Source organism: Rhamphochromis sp. 'chilingali' (genome assembly GCF_963969265.1).
Source record: "Rhamphochromis sp. 'chilingali' genome assembly, chromosome: 7".
Classification (NCBI taxonomy): Eukaryota; Metazoa; Chordata; class Actinopteri; order Cichliformes; family Cichlidae; genus Rhamphochromis; species Rhamphochromis sp. 'chilingali'.
In genome coordinates, this window is record NC_137934.1 from 26,467,463 (window position 1) to 26,488,745 (window position 21,283).

General features: G+C 42.0%; 1 protein-coding gene across 1 annotated transcript; it reads right to left on the reverse strand.

Annotated features, from left to right (window-relative positions):
- Positions 1-15,226: 15,226 nt before the first annotated feature.
- On the reverse strand, positions 15,227-16,797 carry LOC308400342 (uncharacterized protein; the record flags this gene model as incomplete). The annotated part of the gene is made up of 3 exons (XM_080887987.1): positions 15,227-15,848; positions 15,960-16,334; positions 16,516-16,797. The coding sequence occupies 3 exons, from the start codon at positions 16,795-16,797 to the stop codon at positions 15,792-15,794; spliced, it is 714 nt and encodes a 237-aa protein (XP_080744113.1). The 3' UTR covers positions 15,227-15,791.
- Between the last annotated feature and the right edge of the window lie 4,486 nt (positions 16,798-21,283).

Consider the following 21,283-nt stretch of genomic DNA (forward strand, 5'->3'; position numbering starts at 1 on the left):
AATAAAAATAAGAATAAGAATTAAAAGTGCCAAGTAGATAGATATATACATGATATATACATGAGTGCAGGTGGTGATCAGTGCCAAAAATGGAATGATGCAGTGAACACAGCGTAGGGTCATGTGTTAGTGGTGGGAACAGTCATACGGTTATTGTTCATGTGTCCAACAGCAGAGGGGAAGAAACTGTTCTTATGGCGAGAGGTTCTGGTGCGAATGGACCGGAGCCTCCTGCCTGAGGGGAGCAGGTCAAACACATTCAACATTCAACACTGTATAGGGCTTTGGAGTTGACGTCACGCCGCAATGCATTGTGGGAGCGCAGCTCCATTTTCGGGGTCTACGAATCAAAACAAACACACTGTGTTGGAACGACGACGACAAGAAACATGCTTAAAAGCAGCTCAAAAGAAAACGGACGGTATAGAGACCGATTGCGTCCAGAGGCGAAGCAGCGGTACTTGAAAAAAAAAAATAGAGTGCATCGCAAATCTGGACCCATTTGAAATTATATCTATGGGGCGATCGTGGCTCAAGAGTTGGGAGTTCGCCTTGTAATCGGAAGGTTGCCAGTTCGAGCCCCGGCTTGGACAGTCTCGGTCGTTGTGTCCTTGGGCAAGACACTTCACCCGGTGGCGCCAGTGTCCGGCAGCCTCGCCTCTGTCAGTGCGCCCTAGGGTGGCTGTGGCTACAATGTAGCTGCCATCACCAGTGTGTGAATGGGTGGATGACTGGATATGTAAAGCGCTTTGGGGTCCTTAGGGACTAGCAAAGCGCTATATAAATACAGGCCATTTACCATTTATAAAAAGAAAACAATGCATTGCATCTGAGACAGACAAGGCAAGTGCCGATAATAAGCCAAAAAGGAAATATGATGAACCGCATCTTGCTGTTGTTTTCACAGTGATTATAGGAGATGAGGAGAGACTGGTGTGTATTTTATGTTTGAAAACTCTGGCAGCTGACAGTATGAGGGTCAACAAATGAATCAGAATCAGAATCAGTATACTTTATTAATCCCTAAGGAAATTATGTGGGCTATAGTTGCTCCAATACAGTAACAGTAACAGAGTAAACTAATTAAACAATACAATATGTTACAGATTTACAAATTAAAAAATAGCACTAATATATACAAGGATTAACAGAGGTGATTTAAAATAAATATCAAGAATATTGACAGGAATATTACAGAGTAGAAAAGAGCGTGTGCAAAAGGGTGTAACTACTTCAGTGTTTACATTGTATTAGATGGAGGAGTTGCACAGGGAGATGGCCACGGGCAGGAATGATTTCCTGTGTCGTTCAGTGGTGCTTTTTGGTAATCTCACTGAACGTGCTCCTGTGGCTAGCCAACACGTCATGGAGTGGATGGGAGGTATTATCCAGCATTGTCTTTATCTTGGACAACATCTGGCTCTCCGACACCACCCAAATGGAGTCCAGCTCCATAACCACAACATTACTGGCCTTGCAGATCAGTTTATTTAATCTGTTGGCACCTGCGACCCTCAATCTGCTGCCCCAGCATGCAACAGCATAGAGGATAACACTGGCCACAACAGACTCTTAGAAAATCCTGAGCATTGCCTGACAGATGTTGAAGGACCTCCGCATCCATCGGAAAATAGAGACGACTCCGGCTCCAAGGTATTTATAGTCCTCCACAATGTTCACACTGACCCCCTGGAATGAAACAGGGGTCAAGGGTTAGTTGGTCTTCCTAAAATCCACAATCAGTTCCTTGGTCTTTGCCACGTTGAGCTGGAGATGATTCTGCTTGCACCACGTGACAAAGGAGTCGACCACAGCCCGGTACTCTGACTCATCACCAGTGTTGATGTGAGTCATCATAAAACTTCTGATGATGGCGGGTCTCTGTGCAGGTTCTGAAGTCTGTGGTGTAGGGGGTGAAGAGGAAGGGGGAGAGGACAGTCCCTGTGGTGTGTGGCTGATCATGTGACGTCTTTGGTACAGGGATGAGGCATGGTGTCTTCCACAGCACTGGGACCCTCTGCAGACTCAGACTCAACATGAAGAGTCTATGAAAGACTCCTCACGCTGTGAGGCAAGGTGGCTTTCACGAGGTAAAGTGCTGACACGAGTCTTTGAGCTCAGAGGAGAAAGTCTGATGTTTTTCCAAGAGGAAGGCATGCATAAAGTTGCAAGCAAGTTTAATGGTGAAGACTTGTTCTTGAATTGCTGGTTGTCTGAGTGATGTCCAAAAAATGCTGTGGGCTTTATAAATAAATGGGAAACTTTTGTGAGAAAAAGTAGCCCGTTTTGGATGGAGCAGCTCTCGTTTCTAGAAATCTGGCCAAATTTATTAAGCCACCCAAAACGTGACCATAATGAGGACCAGGGACCAGAGGTGGAGTCTTAAACGCCTCTCTGCACCTTATCTCCTCCTGTTACTCCCTCAAAGCCCCATCTCCTTAGAGACATTGTCTGATCCCTAAATGAATGTATGTAGTGTTAATTTACTGGACTATACAGTGGTTGCTGCATTGTTCTCCAGTTGTATATATTATCATTTTCTTCTTCCTGATGCAAGTATTTAAGGGTTGTTCTTTACCACAAACTGTGTTTTGAGCCTCATGCTGATGCCACTACCAAAAAGGTTCAGCAAAGACTGTTCTTTAGAAGGAAAATGAAATCTTTTAATGTCTCATCTGAAATTTTGTCCTTGTTTTACAGAAGTTTTATTGAACATAACTCTGAAAAACAAGAAACAGTTGGGACTTTTGGTAAAAACTGCCATCAAAATCTCAGGGAGTTGGTAAGATGGGCTTTTAGCCATTTATAACAAGCATGTGCTGAGGAAGGCTCATTTTATTGTTAATTGTTTTAATCATCCGCTTCACAGTGAGTTTGACTTGTTGCCCTCTGGGCTGTCGTTTTAGAGTACCTGTGAGGAAGAGCAAAAGACTCCAGGTTTCTTTTATTCCTACTGCAATCCGTCTCCTTAACAGTGAATAACTGTCTTAGGACTTTTTATCATTGTTTTGTTTATTCTTATTGTTGCCCTTGCTGCTAAACTAATTTCCCCTTGTGGGACAATGAAGTATTGAATTGAATTGAATTATTTTTGTTGCTTTTCTCCATTTTTGCCATTTTGTAAAGTTTTAAAAAAAACAAACCCTCACATATTATTTTTGTTTTTGAATTTATTTATTTATTTTTTTGCTCTGCATTAGGCCTACAAACGTCTTTCAAGAGTTGATAAGGTTTTGAGAAATAAAGATCAGGGAGTGGTGATGGGCAGACTATTTATGTTTTAACAAATATGAGAAAGGTTTTGATTGTTGTAGTGCCTTCTGCAAAGGTGACTCTGTGTAAAACCATTTTGAGATCTGCATTTAGTGCGGTAAGAGTGACTTTGATGAAATGGAGAAAAGCAAAAATAATATTTGTAAACCTAAAAGCATCAGAAAACAAACCAAAAATATATTGATACAATGTGAGAAAATTGCACCAACTATTTTAATCCAGTAAAGTCACACTACATACATTCAGCGGCCACTTTATTAGATATGCCTGAGCCAATGCTCATTACAGTAATTCTAATATCTAATCATCCTTTCGCATCGCAACTCAAAGCATTTAGTCATGTAGACATGGTCAAGACTGCCTGCTGAAGTTCACACCTCAGAATAAGGAAGAAAGATGATTGAATGGGAAATGTGGATGAGCAGCTGTGACACTAAACTGAAAGTATGTATTTCTATTTGTTGCAAGTCATCCTCTAACAGTGTGTTACTGTATTTGCTCTTTCATACATATTTGAAAAAAGTTTGAAGTAATTTGATTGAAAAAACTGATGCAATGCTGGAAAACATTTAGGAAAGTGAGCAATCTATACCTGGGACCGACAAAAGTACAAACGGTTCTGATAAGTTGTCAGTTTCAAGTGAGAAGTGCATCAACACCTTAACAAAGGACTTTAGTTGTGATTTGTATGTAGAAACAATAGCAGCGTGTGTCTAAAAACCACGAGAACGCACTAGGGATTTGAGAACTGCTTTAGAATAATGAGAATGACTTTTCCTTACAGTATTACTGGATGACATTTGTTTTAAATAAAATTGCAGGAAATGATGAAAAGTATTGCTTATAGCTATAAGGCTGAGTTTAAGAAAATCATCAAGAAACTAGAGGTGGCAAATTGGCTGGACCCTCACCAGAAAGGATACTCATGCTGTCTCTCTCTCTCTCTCTCTCTCTCTCTCTCTCTCTCTCTCTCTCTCTCTCTCTCTCTCTCTCTCTCTCTCTCTCACACACACACACACACACACACACACACACACACACACACACACACACACACACACGTAACTGTCCTCAAAATGAAACTGAATAATAAACTGTTGGCATCAAACCACAACTTATTATGAAAGCTGAGAAAGCTGAACCCCCACCAGCAGAAATGAGCACTGCCTTCCTAGATCAAGAGGCAGGAAATACCTGCTGAAGGACTGACTTTCAGGTACCAGCAGATTGACTGGAGCAACTAATGGCTCCAGCAGTGGGCCTGTTTCTCTGCCCTCATTCTCATGAATTATCACAACTCAACCAGAACAAGGCCAAACACACACGTGTACATGGATATATAATGTGCTTAAGAAGTATTTCAGTGCCAAAACCCACTCATTTTTAGCACACATACAACATGCAATGCAAATAACTTTATGTTTAAACACAACTCTCATCCCTTCAAACGTTAATGGTGTTTTTTTCCCTGTATCAATGACACTTGAACATGTGACACAGTTCCTGTTTTTCTTGATTGCTTTGATGCAATTCTCACATCTTAATGTAGTTCTCAAAACAGCTGAGGCATACTTGTCTTTGTAAAAGATATTAAAACAGCTAAAACCTTCTTCACATGTCAAATCCATTCAATTCACCACTGTTTTATCACTTAGCCAAAACAGTGGTTTTGCCTCTTATAGTTACAAGAAGCTATGACTTTGAAAAGAGTACCTCAGATATGTAGCCCTAATGCAGAGTAAAAAGCTTTCAGACAAAAATAAAATAATGAAACAGAAAATAAAGAAAACTAAAACAATACAGGAGAAACTATGTGCATCTGCAAAGGCACAAATAAAAAATGCAACTTTAAGACCAAGAACTGTGTACTAAAGTGTAGTCATAACGCATTCATTACATGTACCACGTATACTGGTGTGTAAGTAACAGTGCCCTGACATGCACCTGTGATACAAGACGGCCATTGTGTGTTCCTTTTTGTTTCAACCAAGCCTCTTCTGAGAACGTAAGTTTCTATTTGCTTTTAGTTGAAGGACAGTTTCAGTTCTACCATTTGGTTGAAAAGACTAATGCAGCGCTAGACAGCATTAAGAGATCTGTAACGCTGACAAATATACTGCTTTGGTTAGTCGTCAGATTCAGATCAGAACATAGTACCAAAATGTTTTTAGTAGTAAAGTTTGTGTAGAAAAAACTGCAATGTGTACAAACACAGAACATGTCAGGGCATGTAGCAGAAAGAGGATGCAAATATAGGACTCCTGAGGCAGGCTCAGAGAAAAAAATTATTTAAGTCAAAAACATAAGGTAAACAGTAGAATTCAACTCTTCAACTAAAACAAGATAAAACACAACACTGGGCAGTAGGAAAAAAGGTTAAAAGACACACTCTCTGTGTGAAACTGGAGCGCCAGGTTTATATTTGTAAAAATCAATCACAATATGCAAACTCTAAAGCAGGGGTGGGGAACTCCAGGACTCAAGGGCTGGTGTCCTGCAGGTTTTAGATATCATCCTGGGTCATCATCTGAATCAAATGATTAGTTCATTACCAGGTCTCTGGAGAACTTCAAGACATGTCGAGGAGGTCATTCAGCCATTTGAATCAGCTGTGTTGAATCAAGGACACATCTAAGACCTGCAGGACACCGGCCCTTGAGGCCTGGAGTTCTCCCACCCCTGCTCTGATGGATGCATCAGAGAGCAACTTGGGTGAGTCTCCTGACAAAGAAATTTGGCATGGAGACTGGGGCAGCCAGGGATTGAACCACCAACCTTCAAATTAGCAGATGACCTATTCTACTTCATGAGCTGCGCTTCAAAAATGAGTGATGCATTTCCTCACTCACATTAGATATTCTCATTGTTTTTAAACTGCTATTGTTTCTGCACATACTTCACTACTAAAAATTGCAACATTGCATCAGTGTTTTTAGTCAAATTCATTTTTTCTAAAGTGGATCAAAGAGCAAACACAATAGCACATTGTCAGAGGTTTACTTTTAACAAATAAGAAATAGATACTTTCAGTCTCCTGTCACAGCTGCACATCCAATTTTCCTGTTCAAGCACATGCCAGGGATGCTCTACTGGACTGAGATCTGGTGACTGTGGAGTACAGCTTTTTTCAATCTTTGGTTTACAAATTTTGGTGAGTGCATACTCAGTTTCTTCTTTCTAGGTGACAGGTGTGGCCCCCAGTGTGGTGTTGTTGTAGCCCATCTGCTTCAAAATCAGATGTGTTTAGCTTTCTGGTCTACCTTCCTTGTTTGTAATGAGTGGTTATTTGAGTTAGTGGTGCAGCTTAAAGTAATCCACAATAAACAGGACAGTAAGTGTTGTCTTCTCTGACATTAAGGTATTTACATCCAGAAACTGCTGCTCACTGGATAGTTTCTGGTTGGGTGGAAAAATCCCAGTACGTCAACACTGTTTGAAATACTCACACCTGCTTGTCTGGCCACATTAAGTCAACTTTCTCTCTTATTGAGATGCTTGACTTGAACTGTTGCCACACAGCAAGAAGGTTCTGAGTTCAATTCCACCATCAGGCTGGTATTTTTCTGTGTGGAGTTTTTATGTTCTGGGTTCTTTCTGGGTGCGCCAGCTTCCTCCCACAGTCCAAAGACATGGATAGGTTAAGTGGAAACTCTAAATTGCCCTTGGTTGTCTGTGTCTATATGGTAGCCCTGTGACAGACTGGCGACCTATCCAGGGTGTACTCTCGACAGATAGCTGGCATAGGCTCCAGTCCCTCGTGACCCTGAAAAGGATGTTTTGAGCTGCTGTTGATGTGAAAGGCTGATTAGATATTTGGGCTGGCTGTAGAGGAGGTCATCTAATAATCGGAAGGTTGGTCTGGGTGTTGGTGTATGCTAAATGGGCAAGATTGTAACCCCAGGATGCTCCCTGATGATGAAGAGTATGAATGTGTGTGACTGTTAGAAAAGCACTTTCATGTGTTTCAAGTTTTTGTGTGAAGGAGACAAATTACGTTGTATCAGCACTTGTTGTGTTTATGTAGAGAGAAAACTGCTGTATAAGAATGAGTGGATTACTGTAGCGAGCAGTGTGGAACAGGCATACATAATAAAGTGGTTGATGAATGTTTATAGCATGACTATGCAGCAGTTGAGTTTTTTTTACTGGCACTTGTAATGGCTCAAAGTTGTTACTGCAGTGCCAAAACTGTATCTCTGTTCTAAAACTTCTCTCAATCCTCATGTTGAGTGTTTAAAAAGAAGCCCCACCTATACTTTCTGAAATGCATTTTTCTGGATTTGTTGTTGTTGTTGTTCTGTCTCTCACAGTTCAAATAAACCTACAATTAAAATTATAGACTGATCGTTTATTTGTTAGTGGGCAAAATTACAAAATCAGCAGGGGTTCAAAATTTTTTTTCCGTGACTGTATAACTGTTTTAATGAAATAAAGCAGAAATTAACTGAAATGAGCTTACTTTGCCCAGCTTTGTGCACACAGTGAATAACTTCTCTCTCCTCAATCTCTCCTCAAAGTAAAAGTGCCACTTTCTTAGATTAATGCCTGAATGTTGCCATGGGCTATTAAAACTTAAAAGTGATGCATACATACATGTATGTGACGCAGTAACATAGTATGTAGGATAGCTCATGATCTGATGGTACATAAAGTTTTGTGTTCTTCTGCAGATTGTATAGGTCAGCTGTTCCACAGTGATGTCAGGTTTATGTGGTTGAGAAGTTTGTAATTATGCAGCTCTCCTCAGGATAAATCTTGAGCTGCACCTGAATCCTAATCCTCAGAACCCAGTCCACAGTCCTCTGCGCTTTCTATCAGAAATGTTATTTCTTAGATCAAAAGAATATTGATTTCCGTTTTTCCTCCACTCTTTTATCTAAATTACCTCACGGTTTTCAGAGAGAAACACTTGAAACCTGAGCTTACACTGGATCACTTTGGTTAGCATCCCTGCAGCACTTTCTCCTAGGCTCTCTCCTCGAGATCTTTGCACCACCGCTTTGCATTCTTTTGACAAAACAGGAGGAGTTTTCAGCTCTCACTCTGTCTGTTCTGTAGTTTTTCTACTTCATGTTAATTACAGCTGATTTATTTCTTAACAATTGCACTAAAAAAATGAAATTGGCTTGCAATAACATATAAATTTATGTATAACATACATGCTTATGTGTTATTGTAGGGTCTAACTTGTAACATAAAGCTGTTGTCATGATTTGGTGCTGTATAAGTAAAATTGAATTGAATAGTTGTTATGTTTACAAACGTCTAACTTGTATTTCGAACAAAATGATTTTATGTTTCTATGATGAAATCATATATATTATTTGCATAAAATTCAACAACTTAACACTTTTAAAATGTATTCTTGTTGAGATGACACGATAAAAGCTTGCAGGAGTGGTTGCCTGGACTCTGGGGTGATAAGAGGCAGAAAAGCACACACACACACCACGTTTATGATATTGCTATTTATTGTGGTTTAACCTGTCAAGGACAAAAATATAAAGAAATTCTGTATCAAGCCTTGTAATCATAGCTTTTCTACTTTTTTAAAGTATGGAGTGAAAGCTTGATGGCTTGGTGTGCAGCATTGTTGCCTCACAGAAAAGTCCTGAGTTTGAATCCACCAACTGCCTGTGGCCTTCCTGTGTGAAGTTTGGTGGGTTCTCTCCAGTTACTCTTCCTGCTCCCAAAATAATGTTAGTGTGATTAGGTTAGCTGACGATTCTAAATTGCCCCAAAGTGTGAATATGAGTATGTATTGTTGTCTTCTCTGTGTGTTAGCCCTGTGACAGACTGGCAACCTGTCCAGGGTGTACCCCGCCTCTTGCCCTATGTCAGTTGGGATAGGTTCCAGTAAACCCCCCAACCCCGTGACCCTGGCAGTGGCAGCTATGTGAAAGTTTTTTATAAATCCACTAAAGTTTATGTTAAACAAACTCTAGACTTTGTTGAACACAAAAAACAACTCTTTAAATGAACTTAAAATAATCATAGGAAGAATTTGCACATTAATAAATGACTTTCTATTAGCATTAAGCATGTTTGTTGGACTAACTTAATTTGCATGGGTTGGATCAACTCAGATAAATTAAGTTGGACTTAACTGCGCTATATAAGTTGATTCATCATTAAGTTGGAATAACTAAATTGTATAACGATAAAATGAAGCAATAAAATCACGTGGAAATCCTTTGCATGGCTTTTTTATGTTCATTCAAATAGTTATTTTTCACGACCCCTCAAAAAAATTCTGTGATTAAATTGCTTTATTTATATTTATAATAGCATTATGCAATTCTGGTTAGGAGGCCTAGGAGGCCTAGGAGGTAGCGCTGCTCTGTACCCTGTCCGGGTCTTGACAGATTATATCAGGCACACCCAGACCATTAGGAAAACACACCAGTTTTTTGTCTGTTTTAACCATGGGGTTGTGGGCAGACCCTTGTAAAAGCCCAGACTGTCCCAATGGCACGTGTGGAGCTGCAATGTGGTCACGCAAGTCACCCTCACCAGATTATACTATCTTAATGTGGTTGTCAGCTCCTCTTTTGGAGAGCATCTCAGTCGTGGCCAACTGAAAAGGGCATAGTCTCCATGGTTGGCCTGGTATCTTAAATGCTGAACACAGCAGACGCTTCGTTATAGCTTTTCCCCTGTATCTTGCAGGACATTCTTGTTGACAGTCTTTTGTCTTAAAGACTGATAGCCCGTCTTTCTCTCTGGCTTGGTCTTCACATGAAGACCACATAAACATGAACATGTTTTTAAGGTTCAAGTTTATTTTTTTTAAGTTTGAAGCAACAGTCATTTCCTTGAGGTTTCCTTTTTCTAACCGATCACTTAAACAAAAAGAGGGAAAGGAGACGAAGAGGGATTTATCGTCTCCTTTCCCTCTTTTTGTTTAAGTGATCGAATCCCTCTTTCAGTCTGCAATGATTCCTGTGTCTGTTCCTCCCACCCAGAAAAGCAGAGCAGAATCTTTTAACTACCTTTGCATTTTTCTTAACACTTCAACCTTACGTGAAGCGTTTGCATTTTAAGGAAGACATGGTGTGAACTTTCAAGAGCCCACTAAAGAAGTTCATGATGAAGGGATATAATGAGGGATACATTATTCAGTCATGTTCTTGGCTTTGTAAACAATATCTTCACCACAACACTCAAGTGGTTGAGATGTGAGGGTGAATATATCACATGAGTGACATATTTAATCAAACCTAATTGTATGTTGAACCGCATTTGGAAACCATTCCAGGGTGGAGGAAATGTTACAAGAAATTTTTAGTATAGCTAACATAATATGTGACACTAAGTGTAAAGCTAATTATTAAGAAAGAAAGATGCTGTAATCCTCTTCTTTTTTCAGGTGCTGCCTTTAGGCATTGCAACAGTGCATCATCCTCATCTCATCCTTCAACCCTCAGCATGTTCTCCATCACTACATCCATAAACCTAATGGGAGGACAGCCTTTTTTCTTCCTGCCTAACAGCTCCACGTCCCTTTGTCCATTATATCCATTATATCCATTATCGCTCCTCTGCACCTATCCAAACCATCTCAGCCTTGCCTATTAATGCCTCCAAATTGCTCAAATGGTTTACCAATTTCTAATCCTGTCCATCCTGGTCACTTCAAATGAAAATCTTTTTTTTAGCACTGCCAGCTCTAGCTCGGCCTCATGTCTTTTTGTCAGTGTCAGATGCCAATGCGTTTCGGCTTGTGGCCTTCATCAGGGTCCAATGAAGGCCACAAGCCGAAATGTGTTAGTCAGTCAATAAAGTTGTTCTTCTTCCATTTAAGTGTTGCAGAAGTTCCTGCATTGAGAAAGAAGACAAGTCATTACGGCCCTGCATTGACCATAGGGGGCTCAATCAGATTACTATTGAGAACAAATACCTGCTGCTATTGTTGTCATTTGTCTTTGAGTTATTGCAGGGAGCCACCATCTTCTAAAAACTAGTTCACAAGAATGCTTGCCATTGATTCAGAACTCAGGAGGGCAAAAGTGGGCCACTTTGAGGATCTGGTAATGCCTTTTGGCCTCACTAACTTCCTGGACGGTCTTTCAGACATTGGCTAATGGCATCCTCCAGGATTTCAGGAACATCTTTGTCTTCGTCTATCTCAACGACATCTTGGTTCACATCCAAAGTGTGGACGAAGTTCTGCACAGGTTAGTCTTTCCCCCTCTTCCCATCTAAAGAGACAGAATTGAACTGTCAATCCAGCACTATTTGAACTGCTGCAGATGCTTCTGGAGGGCCACCTGGTCAACTTAAGATGTCATTGGAAGACAAACAGCGGCAGACTGCCTTCGTGTTCCCGTACCTAAATACACACCAGGTCAGAAAGAGAGGAGTTCAGTCCAGAAGAGAGTGGGTGCTTCTGTCCTCTGGACCCTGCCATGACGAGAGTAATCCATCAATTATGACAATGCATGTTTTTTATCCTGTTGAGATTTGATGTGTTTTCCAAGTTTTCCTTTAATTTTTTTGAGTAGTATATCTGAACAGTGGGACATGTTCAGCATATGCACAGGATTCAAGAGTTAAACCTAAACTGAGCTGAGTAATCCCAAACTTTAATGGCTTACAGTTTTTGCCCGTTGCTTGAACACTATAAACCCATGCTCAGACTAAAGTAACACAACGTGAAGCTTTTGTTACCATACCTCAAACACATGTACCCATACCTTAAACAAAAGCGCTGCTTTGCACCCCAGTACCAATTATGCAACACTCCTACTCCTTTATGCAACACACCTACCCCTTTATGCAACACACATGGTCCTGCATGCTACACTCTATGTCATACATAAGACACTTCGCTCACAAAATGAAATCTCAGGGTGCCATTCGGAAAACACATGTATCCAAAATACAAAACACATCGGATAATTGCAACCACTCAAATACACACCTGAAGGCACTTACTTGCAAAACCGAACACCAATTAGCCAACTACAAAAAGCCCTCAGCGTAGCCATTTCAAGAACTTTGCAAGCATGGATGGAGGGAGAGCAAGAGGAAGAGGAAGAGGTAGAGGAGGAGGAGGAAGAGGAGGAGAAGGCCGAAGAGGCCATGAACGGACCCATATTTCTGATGAAATAAGAGCAACTTTGGTGGACCATGTCATCAACCATGGCCTGACTATGAGGGAAGCTGGGCAGAGAGTCCACCCACATCTAAGCCGCTTCACAGTGGCATCTGTAATACGAACATTCCGACTAGAAAACAGGTATGTCTTCACCTCCATACCTTCTGCTCTACTCAGATGGTTTCATAGCACTATTCTACAGTATATCACATTACCATATCAAGTGTACGGGGTGCTAATGCTCCTTTTGCAGCCAAAGTGGCTGATTCCTTATATTGAAGTACAGTGTTGTACAGTGGATGACACAGTACATACAGTAAAGTACTGTAAGAAAAATAAGCAAACCGATGACAATATGTGGTTGTATTCCTCCAGAATGACCCGAAGACCTTCTGGGGGAGGACGGCAACGCCTGTTCACACAACAGCAGGAACTTGCCGTTGTGGACCTAGTGAGGGCAGACAATGCCATCCGTCTCCACCAGCTACGACGGAAAATACTTGCAGACAGGCAAGTGTTCAGCAACATAAACCATGTGAGCATCACCACCATCAGACGCATCTTGGGTAAACTCAGCATCACCATGAAGCAGCTCTACAGAGTCCCATTCGAGAGGAACAGTGACAGGGTTTCGACATGCAAGAGGATATTTTCCCCGGTGCCCAGCGGGAGAGGACACTGCTTGCGATGTTGATGAGGTCCTGTGGCCAGACCCCAACAGACGGCGGGATCCATGAGCCCACTTATGCACAATTGTCATGGTTTTTTGTGTTTACAGTATAGTGTTTTTTCTATTGCAGTATTATTGTGTTGTGTTTTTTTTTTTTTTTGCTTTATCTGAATTCATGGTACTGCGATGTACACTATTGAGTAGGTCTATTTGCGTTTTTGGTTGTTTGGAAATGTGTCTCCTGTAAATGTGCCTTCTGAATACACAATGGAAATCAAGGACTGCAGTGTTTTATGTAAAGAAGACTAGTGTGTTCCCCCTGATCTGTAAGTGTTTGCATATGATGCAAGTATGTGTCATTTTGTCAACAGAGTTACATTTTGACAGAGGAATGTTAGGTTTTGACAGCAGAGTTTAGGTTTTGGGAGTGGAGTTTCATTTTGGCACAGATGTGTATGGTATATTTCCCAGTGTTGTGTCGTGTTTACTTGTGTTTAGAGTTTTGGCACAATGAGCGACGTTTTGCCAAATGTGTTCAAGCAACGGGCAAAAACTGTAATACATAAGGTCAGTTTAAAAACTTTGAAGAGTTTTCTGTGTGAATTCCAAGTGATGGTTTAGCTGTGTAAAATCCACTGCAAGCCCATCACTTTCTGACGTTTGGTAAGGGTAACCAATGGGAAACAGAGGCTGAGGGTGGAGTGGGCTTTGGTGGTGGCGGCAAAGCTAGCCTACTAATTTGAAGCAAGTTGGGTAATTTTTATGGACTAAGCTGTGAAATATGACTTTAATAATGGTTGCAAATGGCAGCACGGGTGTCTGGGAGCATGGGAGGGAGAGAACTATGGCGGGACTTAAAGAGTGGAAAATAAAGAAGTCAAAATTCTTATGTTGGGATCAGCACCAGTTTACCACCACCTCCTTGTGCATCTGCCCCCACCCTGGCAAAGCCTGCAAACTAATGAAATGTGAAAACACAGCAACCGCAGCCTCAGTGAAATCTAGCTCTATAAACGGACAACTAAATTGATGTCCCTGCAGCAGGGACTTAATTGTGCTTAGGCACACTTTACTTCAGAGGTTTTCGGGATGACGTTCCACCCTTGATGAGCAAGAGTGGAATGAGACAACCAATGCCTGAAAAGAAGTTTAACAGGTACTGTGGTATGGTTTAATGGGACAGCTCCCACTCCAACAGGCCCCACTCCTACCAAAATGTTAATGATTTTTACAGCCTATTCAGTTCAACTAAAAATAATCCTTCTACAAAATGTAGAAGCACTGAATCAAGTTAGACAGGTTTTTTATTTGGAGTTTGAATGTTGCAGTAATTTGCATTTATTACAGTTTTTCTCGATTGCTAAAACACATTTCTTGAAACTACGCCTCATATCCTCACAACAGTAAACACAAATCCATAACCTCTCACTCAATTCCCCAAACATCCTATTTCCAGGTCAAAATGAAGCTCTACACCCAAAACTATTCACTCCTGCTGAAAAACCAAACTTTGCCCTCAGACATCAAACACAAGCCCTCAAAAACACACACACTACAACAGAGTTTTGCACACTGGTACTATTAATTCAAAACAATAGTTCCAAAACAATTAGGTTGCTTATGGTTCTCCCCTTTAAAACCCTTGTCACATGATAAACACAAAAGACGCAACCAATGTATGTACAGTGGCACATTGTCATTCATGTACTATACAGTACAACACACACCAGAAACATTATCCCACCTCAGCATCTTGTCTTTGGTCTGGGTCAGGCCAGAGAATCTCATCCACATCACAGGCTATATTGGCCCCAGCCAGGCAGCGGGGGTAAAATCCTCTTGCATGCCTGATCCACCCCTGGCATGCATCTACTGATATGTCTAGGCAGGCTTCTTCCATGGCCTGAAGGAGGTGAACACGGACATAAGGTTCTCGGTCATACACTTTCCACCGCCATGCCGAAAATAACTCCTCTATCGGGTTTAGAAAGGGAGAGTATGCAGGCAGAAAGATATTAGAAAACCTTGGGTTATTGGTAAACCAGTCACGAACCAGAGCAGCGCGATGGAAGCTGACGTTATCCCACACAACAACGTAGTGAGGCTGCTCTGGCTGTGCTGGTTCCCTGTAGTCCAGCTGGAACATATGTTGTCTTACAGTTTTTGCCCGTTGCCTGAACACATTTTGCAAAACTTTGCTCATTGTGCCAAAACCCTAAACACAAGTAAACATGACACAACACTGGGAAATATACCATTCACATCTGCACCAAATTGAAACTCTACTCTCAAAACCTAAACTCTGCTATCAAAACCTAACATTCCTTTGTCAAAATGTAACTCTGTTGACAAAATGACACATACTTGCATCATATGCAAACACTTACAGAGCAGGAGGAACACACTAGTCTACTTTATATAAAGCACTGCAGTCTTTGATTTCCATTGTTCATTCAGAAGGCATATTTTCAGGAGACACATTTGCAAACAACCAAAAAAGCAAATAGACCTACTCAATATTGTACATTGCAGTACCATGAATTCAGATAAAGCAAAAAAAACCAAAACAAAAAAAACCCATAATACAGTAATAGAAAAAACACTATACTGTAAACAAAAAATCATGACAATTGTGCATACGTGGGCTCATGGATCCCGCCGTCTGTTGGGGTCTGGCCACAGGACCTCATCAACATCGCAAGCAATGTCTTCTCCCGCTGGGCACCGGGGAAAATATCCTCTTCCATGTCAAAACCATCCATGGATTGCTGTCACCTGAATGTCGCCGCAGGCCTGTTCCATTGCCTGCAGAAGAGGCATGCAGGCATGTAGTTGGCGGTCATATACACGCCATCTCCAAGCCGAAAAAAATTCCTCTATAGGGTTTAAAAATGGTGAGTAAGGGGGCAAGCATACCACTTCAAGTTGACTTTGGTTGGAGAACCAGGCCTGGACCAGAGCAGCCCGATGGAAACTGACATTATCCCATATCACCACAAACCTGGGCTGATCTGGTCTGTTCTGTACAACTATATCATGGAGAGCATCTAGAAATGTGAGTATGTGTTGGCTATTGTATGGACCCAGTATTGCATGATGGTGCAGAAGCCCTCGAAGGCATATGGCGGCACATAATGTGATGTTTCCCCCGCGCTGCCCTGGGACGTGCACAATTGCCCTTTGGCCAATTACATTACGACCCCGTCGTCTTGTTTTGCTCAGGTCGAATCCAGCTTCATCAATGAAAATGTATTCATGAGGCTGTGCAGCTCCATCCATGGCCAAGATTCTCTGGAAAAAAGGGGAACATATCACTGTACTACAGTGCTACACATACAGCACCCTCACCCCATCACACAGGTACCTGTGTAGCTCTCAGAATGGATCCATGTGGTACTGATATGGTACATATTCAGCTGCTACTGGACTTCACCAATACTCTATTGTAAATGTAAGGGACAGTTACACGTACCCGTACATATTCAGCTCGAAGTCCTTTGACCCTGTCACTGTTCCTCTCGAATGGGACTCTGTAGAGCTGCTTCATGGTGATGCTGTGTTTACCCAAGATGCGTCTCATGGTGGTGATGCTCACATGGTCTATGTTGCTGAACACTCGCCTGTCTGCAAGTATTTTCCGTCGTAGCTGGTGGAGACGGATGGCATTGTCTGCCCTCACTAGGTCCACAACAGCAAGTTCCTGCCGTTGTGTGAACAGGCGTTGGCGTCCTCCCCCAGAAGGTCTTCGAGTCATTCTAGAGAAATACAACCACATATTGTCATCGGTTTGCTTATTTTTCTTCACTGTATATACTGTATCATCCACTGTACAACACTGTACTTCAATATAAGTAATCATGGTATGTTTCACAGAAACTACCACTTTGGCTGCAAAAGGAGCATTAGCACCCTGCAATACCCTGTACACTTGATATGGTAACTGTAGAACAGTACTATGAAAACCATCTGAGTAGAGTAGAAGGCAGTGAGATGAAGACAGACCTGTTTTCTAGTCGGAATTTTCTTATTACAGATGCCACTGTGAAGCGGCTTAGATGTGGGTGGACTCTCTGCCCAGCTTCCCTCATAGTCAGGCCGTGGTTGATGACATGGTCCACCAAAGTTGCTCTTATATCATCAGAAATATGGGTCCGTGCATGGCCTCTTTGACCTCCTCCTCCTCTTCCTCTTGCTCTCCCTCCATCCATGCTTGCAAAGTTCTTGAATTGGCTAAACTGAGGGCTTTTTGTGGTTGGCTAATTGGTGTTCAGTTTTGCAAGTAAGTGCCTTCAGGTGTATATTTGAGTGGTTGCAATTACCCGATGTGTTTTGTATTTTGGATACATGTGTTTTCCAAATGGCACCCTGAAATTTCATTTTTGAACGAAGTGTCTTATGTATGAAATAGAGTGTAGTATGCAGGACCATGTGTGTTGCATAAAGGAGTAAGTGTGTTGCATAATTGCAACCAGAGTGCAAAGCAGCACTTTTGTTTAAGGTATGGGTACATGTGTTTGGGGTATGGTAACAAAAGCTTCAAGTTGTGTTACTTTAGTCTAAGCATGGGTTTATAGTGTTCAAGCAACGAGCAAAAACTGTAAACCATCAAGAAAAGCAAGGAGAAGCATAGTGTTATAGGGTCCTAGTACGGCATGGTGGTGGAGTACCCCTCGTTGGCTGATGGCTGCGCACATAGTGACATTCCCCCCACGCTGACCAGGGACATTTACAATAGCCCGATGGCCAATTATGTTCCTCCCCCTTTTCCTTCTTTTGGTCAGGTTAAAACCTGCCTCATCCACAAAGATTATTTCATGGGGAACAGGCCGTCTTTCAATCTCAAAGATTCTCTGCAAAACACATAACACAGTAGAGTCAATCGGTACCCTGAACCACAGTTCAAGAGTGCTGAAATGGCAGCATAAACTGCCATGCTGTGATGGTACACAATACTTTATACAGTATCAAAACTCATACCTGAACATATTCCACACGTTGGTTCTTCACTCTGTCAGAGTTTCGTTCGAAAGGGACTCGGTATGCCTGTTTCATCCGGAATTGATTCTTTCGGAGGATGCGGTCAATTGTGGAGAGGCTGATGGCATTTATGCCTCGAAAAAGATGATCATCCTCAATCACTCTCCTTTGAATCTCTCGCAGGCGGATTACATTATTTGCAATTACCATGTTTACAAGTTCCCTCTCTTGCTCCTCCGACAAAAGCCTTAACCTGCCTCCACCAGGTGGTCGTCTCTGTGTCCTACAAAAATAGAAGCACTCATTACTGTAACTGTCACACATTCATTTTACAGGAAAATAATGGAAACATACTGAAACTCAAGACACATAAGTTCAGTAACTTACAAGTTACTGTACAAAGCAGTCTTACTGCAAGTACACCTACCTGTTTTCCTCCCTGAAGGTTCTGATGATGGAGGCAACAGTGAAGCGACTCAAATTCGGTTGTACTCGTTGCCCAGCCTCCCTCATAGTCATCCCATGGACAAGGACATGGTCAACTAAAGTGGCTCGAATTTCATCCGAGACTGACTGTCTTCGTGCCCTTGCTCTTCCCCTTCCTTGTCGCCGTCGTTCTCCACCTCCACCTCCTTCACCACGTCCTCCTCCTCCTCCACCTCTCCCTCCTCCTCCACCACCTTCCTGTTGTCCTAGACCACCTCCTCCTCCTCTTCCACCACGTCCTCCTCTTTCACCATGTCCTCTTCCTCCACCACGTCCTCCTCCTTCACCACGTCCTCCTCTTTCACCATGTCCTCTTCCTCCACCACGTCCTCCTCCTTCACCACCTTCCTGTTGTCCTAGACCACCTCCTCCTCTTCCACCACGTCCTCCTCTTTCACCATGTCCTCTTCCTCCACCATGTCCTCCTCCTTCACCACGTCCTCCTCTTTCACCATGTCCTCTTCCTCCACCACGTCCTCCTCCTTCACCACGTCCTCTTTCTCCACCACGTCCTCTTCCTTTGCATCTCTTTGGATCCATTGTTTCAAACCTGAATGAGCTGACTTTGGCCCTTTTATCTATCCATCGCAGGTTCTGATTGGTGTGTGCTAAATTTTGACTCCTAGTGTTTCCACCTGGTTAATTGTGTGCTAATTGAGCTCAAGCTATGCTGACTTAAGTTAACATTATTTCATGCTAGTGCTTTCTAAATGACTACATGGTGTAAGCACTGTAAAATGTAGGGATTTGTGTGTAGAGTAACAGTTCACCAAATTTGAGTCATGTGTCAAAGCAGGGAATAGTGTTTATAGTTCAGGGAAATGGGTGTGCTTTTTGACCAATAGCGTTACGGTTTTGAAATTTTAGTTTAGAGGCCTGGTTATAGTGTTTAAGCAATCGAGAAAAACTGTAATAGCAAAAACACCTCCTTGACAGCATAAAAAGCACATGTTGGGAAATTCCCTCTTTTGGTTCAACCCCATGATCCTTCTCTTCCCATAGACTCTGTGTCTGTATACAAACACACGATGCCTGCCACATTTAGCACTCGATAAAAAACGTGTACGCTTTTCCCTATGAGAAGTAGAATTTACAGTTTTTACCGAATGCCTAAACACTAACTGTGATTCCTGTAGCACAATTTCTAAAACTAGTCAGACTTATAGCAAAACCACTCACTGAGTGTGCAAAACTAAAAGCACAAAAACTGCTTTGCACTCAGTTTGCAATTTTGTAACACACACTTTGCAAGACTGTAGGCACAATTCACTGCACAACACTCAATTTCCAAATTTCCAACACACTCCTAGCAAAAGTATACACATGTATGGCTATCATTAACACTAATTTGCCAACTGTCTGGCACACTTTCACATGTGAAAACTTTCTTAGATAATTCGTTCACTTTGCAATCAGCCTAAGCACTATAATACAGGTAAGCTGTGTGTGCGGAGTACAATGGTGGGAGCAGAAAGAGTGAGAAGTAGAGGAGGCCGAGGAAGAGGACGTGGAGGTGAAGAAGTAGGATGAAGAGGACGACAAGGACAAGGAGGAGCAAGAGGAAGACGAGGAGGGGGCAGAGGAAGCATGTTCACTGCAGACCACGTAACCCATATAGTCATTATGGCGATTGCAAATAATCCTATACTTGGAAATAAACACTTGTGTTTGTTTTGATGTGTGTGAATAAACACCAGTACTTGAAGTTTGGATCCCTCCATGCTTATGGATCTATGACAGAAGTATGAGCTCAAACTGACATAGCCTACCTTGTGCACAGGGAAGGCAAACGCCAGATGTGTTTTGTATTCATACCATCAGTGTGCAGTTGGCGCATTGTGTGCTTAGTAGATGATGGCTTGTGTGTACTGTTTGATACGGAAACACCATTTTTACAAAGGTGTGAAGAGTTAATCTAGCTGTGTTTGCTTTTGCAAGAGAACTAAAATGTTTGGATAATTGGGTGACAGGTTGTTTTATTTGTGTGTAGAGTTTTGCTAAATTAGCCAATAGTTACATAACATGTGCTTAAGCAATCAGAAAAAACTGTAATGACTGCACCACCAAGAGCTGTTCTGATCTACCAGGCAATCCTGGGAAAGAGTTAAGGGATGTTGTTCATTGTCACATGACATTGGGAGCCCGGATTGAAACTCTCCGCCTCCTCCCCTGAATTCCCCATACCCCAAGCCCTGGACGCACATCTTGCCTGCAGATGTGGCGAAACCGCAAACACTTCAAAGTGCCTCCCTTCAGACCAACAGCGTACCCTGACGCCAACTGTAAATGTCCTGGACACAGTGCATGGAAAATATTAAACCCCCTAACTCACAATGAACAACCAGGCTGAACCAGAGAGGCACGAGGGCTGGGGAGGAAAGCAGACATTTGAAAAGGCCCCTAAAAACACTTAATGACTCATCATTCTGCTGTGCAACAACAAGGGCGAGTCATCTGTGCTGTCAGCCAGAAATGCAGAAACATTGTGGCTTCTGCTGCGACTGTTGCTAACAGTGGACACATCTGCAGCACATTCATGTCCATATCAGATGCTTACCTGGCATTACGTTGAAATTTATCATCAAAACATCTCCGCTGAGTCAAAAGAAAAGAGTGCAGCAAAAAGAGGAAGGAGAACAGAAAATGGCTTTTTGCTGTGATGAATGTTCCTCTGATTAGATTTAGTGAAAAGGGTCTTGGTAAAGATAATGAAAAGATAATGATATAATTACACACACACACACACACACACACACACACACACACACACACACACA